The sequence below is a fragment of the Trichosurus vulpecula genome, chromosome 2, assembly GCF_011100635.1.
Source record: "Trichosurus vulpecula isolate mTriVul1 chromosome 2, mTriVul1.pri, whole genome shotgun sequence".
NCBI lineage: Eukaryota > Metazoa > Chordata > Mammalia > Diprotodontia > Phalangeridae > Trichosurus > Trichosurus vulpecula.
This window is the reverse complement of record NC_050574.1, coordinates 164,477,654-164,495,684: the sequence shown is the minus strand read 5'-3', so window position 1 is coordinate 164,495,684 and position 18,031 is coordinate 164,477,654. Positions and strand designations below refer to the sequence as shown.

At 41.0% G+C, this 18,031-nt stretch overlaps 1 protein-coding gene across 2 annotated transcripts; it reads left to right on the top strand.

Moving 5' to 3' along the window:
• Positions 1–9,509: 9,509 nt before the first annotated feature.
• On the top strand, positions 9,510–17,509 carry LOC118838920 (transmembrane protein 218-like). Of its 2 annotated transcripts, none has more exons than XR_005009606.1 (3): positions 9,510–9,682; positions 13,964–13,999; positions 16,884–17,509. XR_005009606.1 is itself a non-coding variant. In XM_036746302.1 (3 exons), the coding sequence occupies exons 1-3, from the start codon at positions 12,978–12,980 to the stop codon at positions 17,016–17,018; spliced, it is 348 nt and encodes a 115-aa protein (XP_036602197.1). In that variant the 5' UTR covers position 12,977; the 3' UTR covers positions 17,019–17,509. The 2 variants fall into 2 exon arrangements, 1 of the variants encoding a protein (XP_036602197.1); XM_036746302.1 differs by lacking the exon at positions 9,510–9,682 and adding an exon at positions 12,977–13,087 and having other exon boundaries at positions 13,897–13,999.
• Positions 17,510–18,031: the final 522 nt, after the last annotated feature.

The following is an 18,031-nucleotide window of genomic DNA, read 5'->3' as shown; positions in this document are numbered from 1 at the left end:
TGGGATCTATTTGAGGAGGTGATCGGTGGATTCTTTCAATTTCTATTTTGCCCTGTGGCTCTAGAATATCAGGGCAGTTCTCCTTGATAATTTCTTGAAAGATGATATCTCGGCTCTTTTTTTGATCATGGCTTTCAGGTAGTCCAATAATTTTTAAATTATCTCTCCTGGATCTATTTTCCAGGTCAGTGGTTTTTCCAATGAGATATTTCACATTGTCTTCCATTTTTTCATTCCTTTGGTTCTGCTTTATAATATCTTGATTTCTCATCAAGTCACTAGCTTCCACTTGCTCCAATCTCATTTTTGAGGTAGTATTTTCTTCAGTGGTCTTTTGGACCTCCTTTTCCATTTGGCTAATTCTGCCTTTCAAGGCATTCTTCTCCTCATTGGCTTTTTGGAGCTCTTTTGCCATTTGAGTTAGTCTATTTTTTAAGGTGTTCTTTTCTTCAGTGTATCTTTCAGCATTTTTTTTGGGTCTCCTTTAGCAAGTCATTGAGTTGTTTTTCATGGTTTTCTCGCATCCTTCTCATTTTTCTTCCCAATTTTTCCTCTACTTCTCTAATTTGCTTTTCCAATTCCTTTTTGAGCTCTTCCATGGCCTGACAGCAGTTCATGTTTTTCTTGAAGGCTTCTGATGTAGGCTCTTTGACTTTGTTGACTTCTGGCTGTATGTTTTGGTCTTCTTTGTCACCAAAGTAAGATTCCAAAGTCTGAGACTGAATCTGGGTGTGTTTTTGCTGCCTGGCCATATTCCCAACCAACTAACTTGACCCTTGAGTTTTTCAGCGGGGTATGACTGCTTATAGACTAAAGAGTTCTATGTTCCAAGCTTGGGGGGATGCGCCAGCTCTGCCACACCAGCACTCCTCCTTGCCCAAGAACCCCCAATCCGGACTGGACTTAGATCTTCAGCAAGCTCTGCACTCCTGCTCTGATCCGGCACTTAATTCCTCCCACCAGGTGGGCCTGGGGCCAGAAGCAACTGCAGCTGTAGTTCTGTAGCTGCCCCACCTCCACTGCCCCTGGGGTGGTTGCCCGTGAACTCCTTCCATTCCTGCAACTTTTCCCACTAACCTTCTCTGTTGTCTTTGGTGTTTGTGGGTTGAGAAGTCTGGTAACTGCTGCAGCTCACTGATTCAGGGTGCTAGGGCACGCTCCACCAGGCTCCTGGTCTAGCTGGTCCACGCCGCCCACGCTGGGCTCTGCTCCACTCTGCTCTGCTCCCAGCTCCATGCGGGGTAGACCTCACCCAGAGATCATCCAGGCTGTCCTGGGCTGGAGCCCTGCTTCCCTCTGCTATTTTGTGGGTTCTGCAGTTCTAGAATTGGTTCAGAGCCATTTTTTATAGGTTTCTGGAGGGATTCGGCGGGGAGCTCACACTAGTCCCTGCTTTTCAACTGCCATCTTGGCTCCGCCTCAGAATTCTTAAAGTCAAATGTTCATAATGTAACTTTACATGAAGTGAAAACTGTCTTTATAAGACTTGAATAAAATAATAAAATTCATTTGGAAGAACAAAAGATCCAGAATACAAAGGAAAATAATGAAACACCCTAGAACATCTTTGTACCATACCAATTCACTTTTCCCATTGGTGAGTTCCTTCTAGGCCTCTATTTTAGGGACAGGACCAAGCCTAACATTCTTCATTCCCCTATTGGCTGTGTTTCTGACTCTATGGATTTTGATCCTAAAGCACTATGTGGGTGCCTTCTCTAGAGCCCTTAATAAATGTGTGTTGCCTGTTCAAAAATATATATATAGGAATAAAGGTGGAAGAGCACTACCAGACCTCAAATTATATTATAAAGTAGCAGTTATCAAAACTATTTGGCAGCAGTTAAAAAATAATGGAATAGACTAGAAAAGGGAACATCAAAAACAATGGACCATAAAACAATAAAAAATTAAAATTAAAAAAAATAATGGACCTCAACAACCCAGTGTTCAACAAGCCAGAAAACATAAATTACTTAGGAAAGAACTCCCTATTTGATTAAAAATTGCTGGGGAAAAAAATGTAAAGGAGTCTAGAAGAAATTAGGCTTAGACCAGCATCTTACACAATATTCCACAATAAATTCTAAATGAATATGTGACCCAAATATTAAAGATAACACCATGAAAAATTTAAAAGAAGTGCAGATCATATACTTTTCATAGCTATGGGTAGAGGATGTGTTCTAAACAAAGGATATAGGCAATTATAAAAGGTGAAATAGATAATTTTGATTATGTAAAATTGAAAAGCATCTGTAACAAACAAAATTCATTTATTTAGTATAAGGAAGGAAGTGCTATGTATCAAATTTTTTGAATAAGGTTTGGTATCCAAGATGTATAGACAATAATAGTTATTAAAGCTTAAAATTACACTAAGACTTTGCCACTCCCTAATAGAAAAGTGGTCAAAGTCTATAAACAAACAATTCTCAAAAGAAGAATTGCAAACAATTAACAAACACATAAAAGAGTGTTCTAAATCATCAGTAATAGGAGAAATGCAAATCAGAAAACCCAGGTTTTACCTCACACTCAGCAAATCTGTAAAGATAACAAAAGATGACAATAGTCAACGTGCAGAAGTTCTGGAAAAATAGGTATACCAATATATCTGTGGATTTGTGAATTAGTACAACCATTCTAGATGTAATGTTGTAATTATGCAAATAAATTGACTTAAATGCACATAACCTTTGACCCAGACATTCCACTAGTAATCAGGCTTATACCCCAAGGAAATCATTGATAAAAATAAAAATTCCACATAAAACAAAATAGCAACACTTTTTGAAGCAGCAAAGAACTGAAAAAATGTAGATGCTCATTAACTAGGTCATGGCTAAACAAACTGTGGTAATGTTACTGTGTTGCCTAAACGATAAATATGATAAATACAGAGAAGCATGGAAAGACATATATATAAAGTGATGCAAAATGCGGTAGAGCCAAGAAAACAATATGTACACAACGACAAGAACGTAAATGGAAAGAACAACCACAAAGAAAGAATGTTGCAAACCTGCAAACAAGAATAACCCCAAAGGAGAGCTATGAGAAGGCACGTTCCCCTACTGTTCTGCAGACATATGTCCTCAAGGGTGGAATACTGCATATCTTTCCAGATTTTCTGAATGTATTTGGTGAGCTTTGTTGACTGCTTTTCTCTTCTTCCTCTTTTTCTTAAAAACTACATATATATAAATGTTGACTTTATTTGGCACTTGTTAAGTTCAAAAAATTTTTTAAATAATTTTAAACACTATATATAACCCTTTCCCAGGGCAGCTAGGTGACTCAATGGATAGAATGTCAGGCCTGGAGTCAGGAAGACTCATCTTCCTGAGTTCGAATTTGGCTTTAGATTCTTACTAGCTGTGTGACCCTGGGCAAGTCACTTAACTCTGGTTGCTTCAGCTTCTCATCTGTAAAATGAACTGGAGAAGGAAATGGCAAACTATTCTAGTATCTCTGCCAAGATAACCCCAAATGGGGTCACAAAGAGTCGAACATAACTGAAATGGCTAAATTTAAAAAGAAAACCTTTCCATCATCATAATCTCCCTTAGGCACCTATTCCAGTGTTTAACAATTCTAAAAGTAAAGGATAATTCATCTTTAACTAACTTCAAAGTCTTAGAATCAAAAAAAAAAACAAACTAAACATCATACATTGTATGAGTACAAAACTGTTGTATAAATATGGTCTGGTAAACTCAACCAACTAAGACCGACCACTTGAGAACTTAGTATCTTTGATTTTCGGGACACTGGGATATCATAAAAGGCTGCTTTGTCTTAGTTTCCCCATCGTAAGAAAGAATCAGCATAAGTTATTATTTGCTTAACACCCCAAGATGCCATGGTTTAACTAATAATTAATGTTTATCAAAGTGTTTGATACCTTTCGATGCTATGGAAATATTAAATAATCGTCCATCAGAAAATGTCTACAAAATGCTCAGGTTATCTGGCAGAATTTTTGACAAACACTAAATTACTCTATCTATATAAAGATAAATATTTGAGACTATTCTTGAAATCATTCCGTGTTCTTGTTCCCACCACCACCCAGTGCAGTTTTGTTTCCCTATCCTTAACAAGCACAACAAATCATTTTACCCATTTGCAAAGAAAGAGATTGTTTGGGGATTTTGTCTTAAGGAAAAGAGGTGTTTGTTTGTTTGTTTGTTTGTTTTTAATGCAAGGAAAAAACATAACCAAGTATAAGAGAATGGGATATATGAGTATAGTGTTATATACATGTTATATGCATGGCTGAAAGACATTTGACCTTTATAGAGTAGCAGCCATGCTAGAGGCTCTACATTACTGGAACCTAAATCTAGAGTTTTCTATAAATGGTTATTACTATAGCTTTGAACCCTCCCTAAACACAGCTCAATAGAATCAGGAAACTGGCAGTTCCTCTTGTCAAAAGCTAATGGAGTAACTTGCTAGGAGAGAAAGTCTAAGAAACACATTCATTCAGGAAGACAAAGAAAATGAAATGAGCCTAACTATTCTGTCCTAAATTTAAAGTTACTTTGATTACTGCTCAGAATAGGATATAGGGTGATTATTCTAACCCAGAACTTTTAGATACTTCACTCCTAATACCAAACTGACTTTGGGAATCTAAATTCACTCCACCCTATATATCCAGTTCACATTCCTCCAAACCAAGTGAATCAACTTTACCCCACTAAACCATACTGACTGAGGTTGTTGCACCTTTCCTGGGACCATTCTCTCCATCTGAATGCCCTCTCCACATCTTTCCAAATCATAATCCCTATATCGAAGCCTCGTTTAAGCTCTACCTCAACTATTAAGTGTTCCCTTCTAATGTCAGCTAAAACTGACCTCCCCCCAAATGAAATGAGTGTAGCTTGAGCTCCCCTTAAACAAAGATGTCTGAAAGCTACACTCAGGTTCAAGACCCACTGTAGGATAGGAGCAATTTCAAAACCACAACTCATGAGTCCCTATCTAGTGCTTCTTTTTTATCAGAACAAATCAAAGGGCACATTTGCTGAAGAAAAAAAACCATTTCATTTAGCAAGAAAGCAAATAGCAAGGAAAATAATGTTTCATATATATGTAAGGGCACACTCTCCCACAGAATCCCACATGTCTGGTAGGAAAGGAAATACGTGTAGCCCAGACAACTAATCCTCATACAGCTGCATGCCAGCTAGAAAACCTCTGTATCTTCAAAGCTGCCACTTGCTACTTCCGTACTTACATCATTTTTTGTATTGCTTCCTCTACCATGCTGCTGTTTGCTTGTTCTCTGCTAAGCAACTATGCAATCTATAGATTCTCTGCTAGACTGCATGTAGCTGCCATGAAGCCTCATGCTTATTTAAGCCATTTTGTGAGTCATGTCCCCAGTTGCACCCACAGCATAGTTGCTCAGGCCAATTCAACATTTTCTTCATTGTTTGAACTCCTTAGCTGCTCTTTCAGGAAAAAAAATCTTTTGGGCTGGAGTGAGTAAATTCCTTTCAACTTTCATCATACCACTGGCAGCTAGCATTAGAGTCATGCAGATTACCCTGGAGCTAATGTTTCCAGGCCCACATGTTAAGGGGGATTGTTGTGTGGCTGAAAGGGAGGCAGAATAGAAATCTCTAGCCTTTTCTCCCCCCACCCTTTCTCCAAGGGAGACTAATTTCTACCAAGAGAGGCAATAGGACATTGGAGCCAGAGAGAGAGGGTATACCAGGCTAGAAGTAAATCTATTTGCTCCCTTAAGTATTGTTTGCCTGGGCTGATACTATAAGTAATTTGGGAGAGCAAGGAATAGTTTACTTATCAGATTTATGGAAAAGAAAAGAATTCATGACCCAACAAGAGATAGAGAGCATTACAAAATGCAAAATGGATAATTTTGATTATGTTAAATTGAAAGGGTTTTGTACAAAAAAAGCCAATGCAACAAAAATTAGGAGGGAAGCAGAAAATTGGGAGAAAATCTTTGCAACTAGTATCTCTGATAAAGACCTCATTTCTAAAATATACAGGGAACTGAGCCAAATATATAGGAATGCAAGCCATTCCCCAATTGAGAAATGGTCAAAGGATATGAACAGGCAGTTTTCAGAGGAAGAAATTAAAGCTATCTACAGGCATATGAAAAAATGCTCTGGATCACTACTGATTAGAGAAATGCAAATCAAAACAACTCTTAGATACCACATCTCTCCTGTCAGATTGGCTAAAATAACAAAACAGGAAAACGATAAATGCTGGAAAGGATGTGGGGAAATTGGAACATTGTTGCATTGCTGGTGGAGTTGTGAGCTGATACAGCCATTTTGGAAAGCAGTTTGGAACTATGCCCAAAGGGCTATAGAAATGTTCATACCCTTTGACCCAGCAATACCACTTCTAGGGTTGTATCCCAAAGAAATCACACAAGAGGGAAAGGGACCCATATGTACAAAGATATTTATAGCGGCTCTCTTTGTGGTAGCCAAGAATTGGAAATCAAAGGGATGCCCATCAATTGGGGAATGGCTGAACAAGCTGTGGTATATGAAGGTAATGGAATACTATCGTGCCATAAGAAATGGGGATGATACGGACTTCGTAACAACCTGGAAAAACCTACACGACATAATGCTGAGTGAGCAGAGCAGAGCCAGGAGAACATTGTACACAACCACAGATATATGGATTCCATGAGGACCAACCCTGACAGACTTCGCTCTTCTCAGCAACACAAGGTGCAAGGACAACTCCAGGGGACTCACGATGGAGAATGCTATCTACATCCAGAGAAAGAACTACAAAGTATGAATGCAGATTGAGGCATACTACATGCTTGCCTTTTTTCTTCTCTTTTGTTTTTGTTTTTGAGGTTTTTTTTTATTTTGGTTCTGTGTCTTCTTTCTCATGATTCATTCCATTAGTCATAATTCTTCTCCACAACTTGACTAGTGTATAAATTAATTCAATGCGAAGTTATACATGGTAGTTATATGAGATTCCATGCTGTCTTGGGGAGAGAGCGGGGAGAGAGGGGGGAGGAAGGGGAGAAAATCTGGAACTCAAAATCATGTAGAACCGTGTGTGGTAAACTAAAAATAAAAAAATATTAAAAAAAAGTATTGTTTGCCTAGGGGATTCGAATTTCAGGTTCAATCTATTCTGATCACTGGTTTTTTTTGGGGGGGGGGAGGGCTGCGAGAAGGATCCCCAAGCACTATATTTGAGGTTTGATCCCTTTCCAAATAGTAGTTTCATAACAAATATACATATCAATTATCAATGAAAACCCATTTATTCAAATTACAAGCAAAATAGAATTCAAAGAAAGTATACATAGGAGAATACATACCAGATGATACAGAGTAAAGGAGCTCTACCATTGGGAGTAAGATAACAGCTCAACCAAGTCCTAGATCTCACTCAAGGTAGAGTTCCCTAAAGGTAGCATAAGAATAAGGACATGATGAAGATTGCCAGCTCTTCTCATGTCTTTCCAGTCTTTTCCTTCAGCAACCTGAAGTGGGGTTGGCCTTTTACATGTTCCCTATGGACAATGGAAGCCAGAAACACCCAAAGCAATTGCAGAGTCCAAAGCAACTTGAAGCTTAAAGGACACTAAAGAGCTTTGCTTTCTCATATTCATACCAACTGTGTTCCACCCCTAATGCAGGCTCAGAATATGATCTCTACCAATAAGGAGAGAGTCCCATACCAATGGACCTTAGGACTGGGATTACTACTGATCAGTAATAGTCCTGGTGTCATAAAAGAATTCACTAGGATAGCCTCCAAGTTAAAGGAAGGTACTTATTGGGATGAGGCACCCAAGTAGGCACTGTTCCCCCCTGAGAAACAGAGCAGTTAGTCGGGATAAGGGTCTTGATTTAAATACAGTTTTGGGGGATAGAGAATGTCTGGGAAAATCAGGTAATCCAGAGGTGCTTTATCATATAGATAAGCAATAGAAGGGGAGAATGACTCCATACAGATAAGCCGAGAGAATAGGAAAGGGGAGGGGGAAAGTTGTCCAGTTAATTGTTGGTGCTTTGTGAACTCACACTGATTAGGTCCAAGGGGGGCGGAGGGGGGGGGAGGATTCAATGCATAGTCTTTTTTGATAGTTTTTCTTGTTGGTCACACCCTGCATCTTATCTCATATCCTCATATCTCATATCTCATATCATGCTTGCTCCATCTGCCTCCGGTATGATGCAGATGCTGCTATGACCACTACCAATAAACCACTTTAAGGTATGCAAAGTGCTCTACACATGTTGTCATATTCGATCTTCAAAACAACCCTGGAAGTGGAAGGTAGGTGTTATTATTATCCCCATTTTACAGATGAGATGAGGAAACTAAGGCAGAGCTTAACTGACTTGCCCAGCCACTCTGCCAAACTGCCTCCACAAATGATGCCTTTCCATTTCCCAAGACAATACCTTACTTTGTGGTCTTAATAACAAATCCAACCGAAGAACAGACAGGGACTGAGGCCCGGCAAGCTCCAGGCCTCGCACTTAGGGTTTCCTTTCTTTCCCCTCAGCCAGGAACTTAACATAATATTGCTCCCTTTTCCCTCCCCTCATCCTATTCCCCTTATTTCACAGAGGAGGAAACGGACAGTGACTTGAGAAGGATCACGGAGAAGGTTGACGAGGAACGTCCTAGCTCTTAACCGGGTGCTCTTTGCACGGCCCGACGTTGACTTTCCCTGAACGGCCGCTTTCTGTCCCCCATCCTCTGCAAGGCCGCAGCCGAGCTCGAGGCCGCGCTCAGTTCTGCCTTCTGGCTCTGAGACGGCGGCGCGGCCCCAGCAGAAAGAGTCCAGGGCTCAGGTCCACCCTATGGAGGCGACTCCTGGGCACTCACTCCTTTGCCTTCTCTAGGCCAGAGTTACAGGGAAGAACAATCCCTTCTCCTGCCTCCACCGGAATGGTTCGTGGGTAAAAGGAGAGGAAGATGATATCCTCCCCTGACACTTACCAGAGGCCGCTAGATAGGCCCCCTGAATAGGGGGGTCCTAGAGGACTTCAGTCTGGGGGTGTTTCTGTCAGACTGTGGGGGAGGTTCATGGGCCGCCCTCTCGGAGGATCTCAAGGATTCCCACCCCCCGCCCCCAACTAAAGGAACACAAGATCAATAAATGGGGTGGTAGGTCTGAAGTACAATCCAGGAAGACGCGCAGACTCAACACCGAGATGGGGCGACATACACCTCCGCCTCCCAGGAATGGAAGCAGCTAAGGCAGTCTCCATGGAAACAAAGAAGAAGAGGGGCAAATCACCCTCCTCCGCCCAGGGGCCCGCCCTCAAGACAAATAAACCAATGATTGCGAGGAGGCTACCAAAGAGACGGTGTCATTGATTGAGATGAGGAAACCTGGGTCTGCCGCTGTCCAATCGATTTTGAGATTGGGCCCGGGACTCCTTCCAGCATTAACCAATAGTAAGGCACGATGAAATAACGTCTCACCTCCATTGGAGGATGTAACGACGGAGGAAGGAGCTTTTGGGCGGCCACCTCCGATTAGTGGGTAGGGAAGGCTGCGGCTGAAAGCCCACTTGTGATTCGCTGTCGCTAGAACGAGGCCCCTACGGAAAGGGGCTAGACCAGAGTTGGAAGCTGTGTGAAAAAGAGGCGGCCTCGGGGTCAGCTTTTGGGGAAGAGGTCTAGCCAGGTGAGGGAATGGGGAAGGAGGGTACTGGAAAGGAGGTGAGGGTGAACGCCGGACCGGAGGAGAGCGGGTCTGGAGGAGAAGGTTGATGGCGGAGGGAACAGGGAAGGGAGCAGGCAGCGGGGCCCCGATCCAGCGGCTTTTCCTCACAGTCCCCGGTGCCGCCCGCGGGACAGTAACATTTAACTGGAGCGAGAGAAGGGCCTGGCATTCGGAAGCACGAAGGCCGGATGTCCAGTTTCGTCTTTGACACGTACCAGCTATGGCTCTGAGCCAATCTCTGAACCTCTCGGTGCTCGGGGCCACTTCATTAGACCCTTCCCTGCAAAGTGTGGGCTTGTCCGGGTAGAAGGAGTTTCTTTGTATCTGTTCAATCACAGCTCCAGCCCTTTATCCTAAGGGAAGGGCCGTTACTTTTGTCCATTACGCACTTGGGAAAGGTGGCATCTTCTAGCCTAGTTCTGTGCCGCTTTGCAAGTTCAAGCACCTAATAAAAAAAGGGTGATGTCCCTTCTCCAGGTGTGCGGGGAGGGATGGGGAAGTGGTTTTTCGGTCCTACAATACATTAGCAACAAAGCTGGAAATAGAAGCTAAGCATAGTACACTGACTGCGGTGCTCCTGGTGAGCTAGTGCGTGTAAGCAGTAGAGAGGGACAGCCCCTGCTGCAGGTTCAAATCAGGCTTGAACCTCTAGTCCAGGAAAAGCCATGAAAGATGCTTGACCACTGGTCTGAATCCACAGACCAGAAACAATCTCCCAGACCTCCCTCTTCTGCCTCTGTGTACTCAGAGAGGATTCTGTCATTGGCGGAATTTGTGCAATCTTACAAAGTTATTTTCCAAAGAAATACCTAGAAAGGAAGTTGGGGAGGAACCGTAACCCCCAAAGTGTGATCCCCATTAATGGCATGTACATCTTCCTCCTCAAAGGCTTACTCATTCTTTCACTAAACGTTTACTAAGTGCCTACTTGTATGCCAGTTACTGGGAATACAAATACAAAAGCAAAATAATTCTGCTCCCAAGGCCCTTCCACTGTAGTGGAGGTGGAGGTGGGGGGGACACTTGCACAGAAAATAAAATGGAAAATATTTTCAGATTTTTATCTATAACTGATTTCATTAGTGGAAGCAGTTTCAGGTGAGGGAACTCCTTTTACCAATGGAAATTTGCAGCTGTTCTGTAGTCTATGATCTTAAAATTGCATAGAGAAATTACAAGTTAAATGACTTGCCCAAGGTTACAGTCAGTACATGTCAGGGGCTGAAATTGAACCCTTGTCTTCCTAATTCTGAGGACTTCTGTCTGTGCACTACAGTGCAAGGGTGGGGAACCTGCTCCATTATGTATGGTTCACAAAGTAAATACAAATACAACTTTGGGTAGGTATGGAAGGGAAAGGCACTAGTAACTGAAGGGATAGGCTTCTTATAAAAGGTGACACTTGAACCTTGAAAAAATTGAACAGGAAGTAGAGAAGCACATAGTGGATGTGAATAGGGGACAGCACATTGCAAAGGAGATTCAATTCAAAGTTGTCACCAAAGAAATGTATGAAGAAATAGATCGACTATTCAAGGGCCAAAAGCAAGAGGAAATAATTGATGATAGTGCCCACTATTCCATCATGATATTACAGAAAAATGAGGAAGGTTTCCAGCATGCTTGGTGGCAAACTTGCAGGATGTCAACAGAAGATAGGACAGATGGGAATGGATGGATTATGATCTGCATTGTTGGAAGGAATCCCATCAGTAGGGTTCACAGATCTTTCAGAGTATCAATTTGTAATTTATCATTGTATAAAATGATGACCTAAATTGCTTAGCACAAGTATCACCTATGAGCCTTTCCTGATTACCCCAGTTATTAATTCTTCTATCTCCAGTTGCTAACATTTATTTTAGATACAATTTTATCTGTGTTGTTTTTTCCCTGTAGTAGGATGTTGGCTCCTTGAAGATGCAGACTTGTAGTTCTGTCTTTATATATTCAGTGCCTGGTACTTAGCTGGCACTTAATAAATGCTTGTTCAGTTGGATTTACTTAAGGGAGTACATTCTAAGCAGGAGAGCCTGTGAAAAAGCAAAGATGAGCTGTCACGTTTGAGGAACAGTGTATACGCCGATTTGCCTGGTATGTACAGTGGCCATAGGCAAGTAATGTGTAATTAGCCTGAAAAGGTAAGCTGAAGCCACATTTTGAAGTGTTTTAAATAGCTACAGACAAAAGAGAGCCACTGAAGTTTCTTAAATAGGAGAATGACCTTATTGGGAACTATGTGGAAGATGAGAGAGGGAAGACTTGAGGCACATGTGCCTGCATGTAATATAGTCTACAGCTGACCAGTGCTTCTTCTAGAGATGTGGTTCAGTTTCGAGAATAGTGGGAAAATAGTCCTAGGTTCTTGGCTTTAAGGTTGGAAGGGACCCCAGAGATCATCCCATCTAAGCCCGTCATTTTATAGATGAGAAAATTGAGGCTCAGAGAAAGGTCAGAAGTCACACAAGTGGTCTCAGAATTGGTAATTAAATCCAGGTCCTGACTCCAGTGGTCCTGGATTGTGCCTCCCCACCCCTCAGTTTTCTGATATTATTACCCACTATGAGATCAGCAGGTCCACAGAATAGTTAATTTTTTTATGCCCACATGTAGTTTGCCCCATAAATTTTATTCATCCAGTATGATGGTAGCATGGCATCAGTACAAGCTAATTCATATCTCTTCACACAATACTCTCACCACTTTGTGTTGCTTTGAAGAAACTACTTTATGCTTTCCCACGTAATAAGGTGAGGCTTGAACAAGTCAAGAGACTTGCCCATGGTTGCACAGGTAGTAACATTCAAAGCCAGAGTTTGATGCTAGATCTTGTTTCCAAGTACACCACACTAGAGTCCAGCTGTTACAGACAAGTGATGACAGCAAGCTGGTACACATGTGCCAGATTTCAAGCAATAAACATAGAGCAAAAAAAGTTTTATGTCTGGAAATCCCAGTGTCTGTGGACTAACGTCTAGTCCAAGGACTAGACATTTTCTAGAAATTTATAACCTGCCCTGGTTAATTTTCCTCACATATTAATCAGAAATTCCCCTCTCCACACCCTCCACCCACACCACAATCATCTGGTGCTCAAGCTTGGTCTTTCTGTACACAAATGAACAACTTAATAAAAACTGGAAATATGAGGAAGGAAGAAGGCAAATGGAGCACATAGGACATTTAATCCTGTTCTTGTGGCAGAGCAGTGATGCTGAGCCAAAGCAGCAATGCTGATGTTTCCTTTTTTTCTAGAATGACTGGCACTGTACTTGGAGTGGGTGCAGGAGTATTTGTCTTAGCACTGCTCTGGGTGTTGGTATTGCTGCTGTGTGTGCTGTTATCCAAAGCCTCTGGTCTAGCTAGGTTTAAGATGTTCTTTCCAGCTGGGAGTCCTAGGTAAAAGCAATTAGAGATGAAATTGCTGACACTCATTAAACATTCAGAATTCAGGAGATCATTTTTGTAATTACTGGCAGTTTGAATGAGTTGCATTTTAGCCTTACATAAACAGTGTTATTTATGGTCTAAAGGGGAAGATTTACTTTCCAATTTTCACTCTGAAGTGGAAAAACATGCCAGAAATATATGGAAAGCTACTTTCTCTGCCTTTCACACACACAAAAAAAAAAATTTTAATCCTTTAGATTTATAAAATTTGGTTAGTTGTTTCTCTGAAGCTATAGGTCTGGGCCCAGAGAAACTGAAGAAGCAATGACTACCCCAAGCCACCAATGACTGGGAAGCTAGGGCCGTGTACTAACTTCTGAAAATGTGCTAGCCTATGGATGTTCTACCTCTGCTGCCAGAGTGAAGAGGAGGGCTGTAGGAGTACCTGAGTATGCAAAAAAAAAAAAAAAAAGCCTGCTCTGACTTGAATTGTTACGATTATTACAGTGTGCATAAATGAGCAGAGGCAAAAACAAAGGCCCCACGCTTGCAACATCAGAATTTGGATCCTGTTAGGAATACTTCTAGCTAGTACCTATCTAAAACAGAACCAAGAGGATGACTTTAGAAGAATCTCTTAAATTTACTGAGCTATATGGACAACAGGCTCTCTCAGCATTGTTGTGAGACTAGAACCTAGAATACTGGCTCCTGGAAAGTCTAAGCCCAACACATTGGTGGAAAATGTGAACAGTGCTTTTAATACTTGTGTATTTGTCTTGCAGGTTCTCTGTCATTTTTGTTTTCCTTTCTCCTCTGATCATCATGTCTGTTCTGTTGTTCTTTCCCCAGGCTGCTGAGGTCCCAACCCCAGAGGTAGAAATTAAGGTAAAATTCTGTTTCTTTTTGCCTATCTAATTGTGATTCTTATGTCTTTCCCAAATCTGATGTGACCTTCTGTGATGTAGAGTTAATTTATTATGTGAATTGGAGGAGCTGTGGGGGCAGGATGGTGAAGGGAAAAGCACAGAGAGAGTTTTTAATTCCCCTTCTACCCATTCTCTAAGAAAAATAACCTAGTTCTGAATCTTTACTGGAACACCCTCAGACATTTATGTGCCTGTTATATTTTCTGGAACCTCCATCACATCAAACAAGCAGTACAGCCTTCAAAGCCAATTCAGATTTTGTAGTGACTCAAGCTTGCTGAATGCCATTGCTTTCCTCCTCAGTGTAAATTTTTCCATCTGTGAAGTGGGGAAGTGGGAAGTTCCTCATTGAGAAAAATAGTCAGCAGAGAGGAACATTTTCTGTTGAAAGCTAAAGTGTGAAGAAACCCTTTTGCGAGGCAGCAGGGTGTGATAAAAAGAGGACACAACTTGAAGTCAGAAGTCCTGGCTCCGGAACTTACCTAGCTATGTGCAACATCCTTAGCCTGTCTAAGCCTCACTCTGCTATCAGTAAAAAGGGAGCAATACCTGTTCTACCTACAGTGCTATGTAAAATGTAATATGTTATAAAAGGATTCCTTAAATGTAATCTTGTGATCCCTCTTTTACTTCATTCTCAGCTTATCTGCCAATAGTTTGTTGTCACTGCCCCAAGATCCATCTCATTATCTTACAAGATTATAGCTATGCCATAGAATGATATCTGGTCTCAGATCCTTGAGCTGTGTTCATGTACTTTTGCTTCCTCCTTCCTACCTTCCCTGCTGCTCAAATACCTGTACAAAGCTGTTAGGCTTTTAATTTCATCGCAGAATTGCTACCTTTATGGTTCAACTTCCTGAAATGCCCCTAGAAATTATTTACTCTGTACTTCCTTACTAGCATTCCCCTAGTACCCAGCCCTCCCAAAGTAAGAGTTTTATTGTTCTGTGCCAGGCCAAGATGAAGAAATTTTGGCCTTTCCACTTAAGATCTAAAAGCTCTTACTGCTTAGCCATATCCTAAGTTATGATTTCTTTTTTCTTTTTAAATGTTTTATTGATGCTTTTTGTTTTTACTTCACTGTCACTTCCCATTGACTTTCCTACCCTCCTCCCTTCCCCTCATGCCTCTCCCCCAACCACCAACGAATCAGTATAGTAAAGCAAATCACTCATTAGACAAGTCCGAAAATGTAGTATTCATTCTGAAGCCCAGCCCCTATCTGTCAAGAGATAGGAGGCAAGCTAATCTTGGTTTTTTCTCCTTTGCCCTGCAATCCAGTAGAAATAGCAGGAACTATCAGTGTTGCTACAGGATCCCTATAAAGAATTGTACATGGGCTGAAATGGAACCTCTGTAATCTTTACAACTCATAGTTCTACCTAAAACTGCCAGGAATAAACACATTAGTTATGAAAACTTATGGGGATGTTTTCTATTAAGATTTGGGGAATTATATTTTTAAATGCCAGGATCTCCACTAATGTTTCAGAAAAGCACTTTGCCATTATTTATCTATATATGAACTAAGGCAAATTTCTGCCTCAATATCCCCATCTCCGAAATGGAGAGAATGTTAGTTACCTTCCTTCTTGGGCTATTGCAGATGTGAATTCTAGAGGAAAAGCCCCATGCAAAGACACTATCAAATTAATCACCTGTCACAGGAGTCTCAGATTCAAGAGAAAAATAGGATTTGGGCAAAATCTGCTTGTCAGCATGGCCAGCAAAATTGGAGTTCTCATTTGAAGGATTTCCCAAACTGGCCATGTAGCAGCCTGGCTCAATACCGTATCAATAATACATGACCTGGGCCTTCTGCAACCAAGGCTTGCTAATCGGCTAATTAAAAAGTGAAACGTGTCGAATGAACAAATGTAGCCAGAAAGAGACTCATTCTGTACTAGAGCCAAGGTCAAACTTATGTAAAAGCTGTTTCATCAAACTGACCTTTGTTATAAGCTGAGCATGGGGCAATCCCTTGAGCAGCCAGGGTAGTTGCAGCCCTTTTCCTCTTGGGGTCTTTGGATCTCAGCAGTAACACTGGTGCTTGGATTTGACAGGTGCTGTATCCAGCTCTCCACTCAGGCATTTGGGATTATCTTCCAGGTGTTGTGTTCAAAGACTTTGGAAGCTATGACATTATCCATTTGCTCTGTTTGTATTGCTGCCTAGCTAGATTGACAGATTATCAGCATGTGAATTTAGAGAGAGTAAAGGTCTGAGACCAGTTAACATGGTAGTGGAACTAAGAGGCTAAAATCATTACTATATTTAGATTTCAATCAGTGCCAAAATCAGAATCTTCCAGTGTGATTTGTTGACAGTTACTGATTTCTTTCAATGATCAGCATATGACTTTAGAGATGTTACTGAAACAAATATTTCAGGCAGGTATTGCCAGCAATTAGTTATAGTCACATTTGTCCTAGGAATGTTGGGTGGGATTTATAAAGTGGCCAGATACCTTCAGATGTATGCTGCAGAGTATTATTTTATGGGTTATCATGTCAGGGACTTCTCTGGCTTCACATTAACTCTGGCAGTCTTAGATTAGGAAACATCATCCAGGGAATGTAGATCCTTCTAGAACCTTCCTAGATCTTTTTAAACCCTTAGCCTTTTAGTTCATCAAGACTTATTCACCTCAGCTCTAAAAGGGAAATCTCTTTTCTATTTATAGAGGAAAGCCAGGGTGGGGTAGTGTCTGGAAGTTACAAACTTCTAGGAAGCGGAGACCTTTGCTAACCAGAGATCTCAGACTTAGTATAATAAAGATGTTAAAGGGAAAAACAGCCCAATAGCTGTCACTTTTGACATTGTTTTTCTCTGTTCTCTAGATCCTGGACAAGTTCTTCATTGGCCGTTATGTTCTACTGGCTTTCCTCAGTATTTTCTTCCTTGGAAGCCTCTTTCTGGTTCTAATTCACCACATCCTGGAGCTAGTCTATGCCAAACCACTTCAGTCGGACTAACAACTATTCAAAGAAATACCCTAAATTTCTCATTGAAAAAGAGCTGCTGCTCAGTTTTGCATGGGCAGCTTCCATGTCTTGGATCTGGCATGAATTCCATGAGTATTGGGATTCATCGAAGGAGCTATGGAATTATGCCTGTGGGGATGGATTCTCATTGACTTAAGAGAAATGGTGATAACTTCACAATCAGCCAGAATGACTGCATGCACATTATTTCTCCTTTTTATACCTGTTTTCTACCTATTTAGAATCAGAAATAAGAGTACATAACTATTTTTGAGTGGGACTTAAATTAGGATAAAATGGAACAATTTATAGAAAGAATAATGTTTACCTATACCTGGCAGAGGCCAAAAATCAGGTACTTTATGATGATCTATGAAACTACATGGCTTTCAAAGTCTAGTTCATTTGTAAAGGAAGTACATTTAGATCTAAAGTGTTACTTTAATATTTGGAAAACTTTGTATAATGGTTATTCATTCAATACTTTATGCTAGAGAACTCTAAAAAAGATATAGGTCTCATATCCTGTCTGATAAAACAGTTAACACTGTCTTTTGTGTATTCCAAGTTTGATTAGAGGTCAGAGAAGAGGTAAGGAAGGAATAGTAGTCCTTACTTTGGTAGCGAATTTTCTCCCCCTTCTTGGGCTCTTTAGTTCCCCTCTTCCTCATTTACTATTATATGAATCCAATCTGAGAAATTGCTGTGCCCTCTTAGTACTATAATCCTTTCACCAGAGCTATTTATGGCCATATATCTTTGGTGTCTGGCATGTCCATTTACCTGTATGGAATCCCAAACTGAGTGAGAGTAGTCATGAAATGAACAAGGGCTCCAAATTTTATCTGTTTTCAAATCACATCATATATCCCTCCAGGACTATTTAAGGTTTAGTCTTCTAGTTTAGTATCAGAAACCTGAAAATGAGGGCTACAAGTCAAACAAGCTGAAGTTTTTGAAACTTCAAGACTTTGGGGAAGATTAAGGTCACTTTGAGCTGTGGA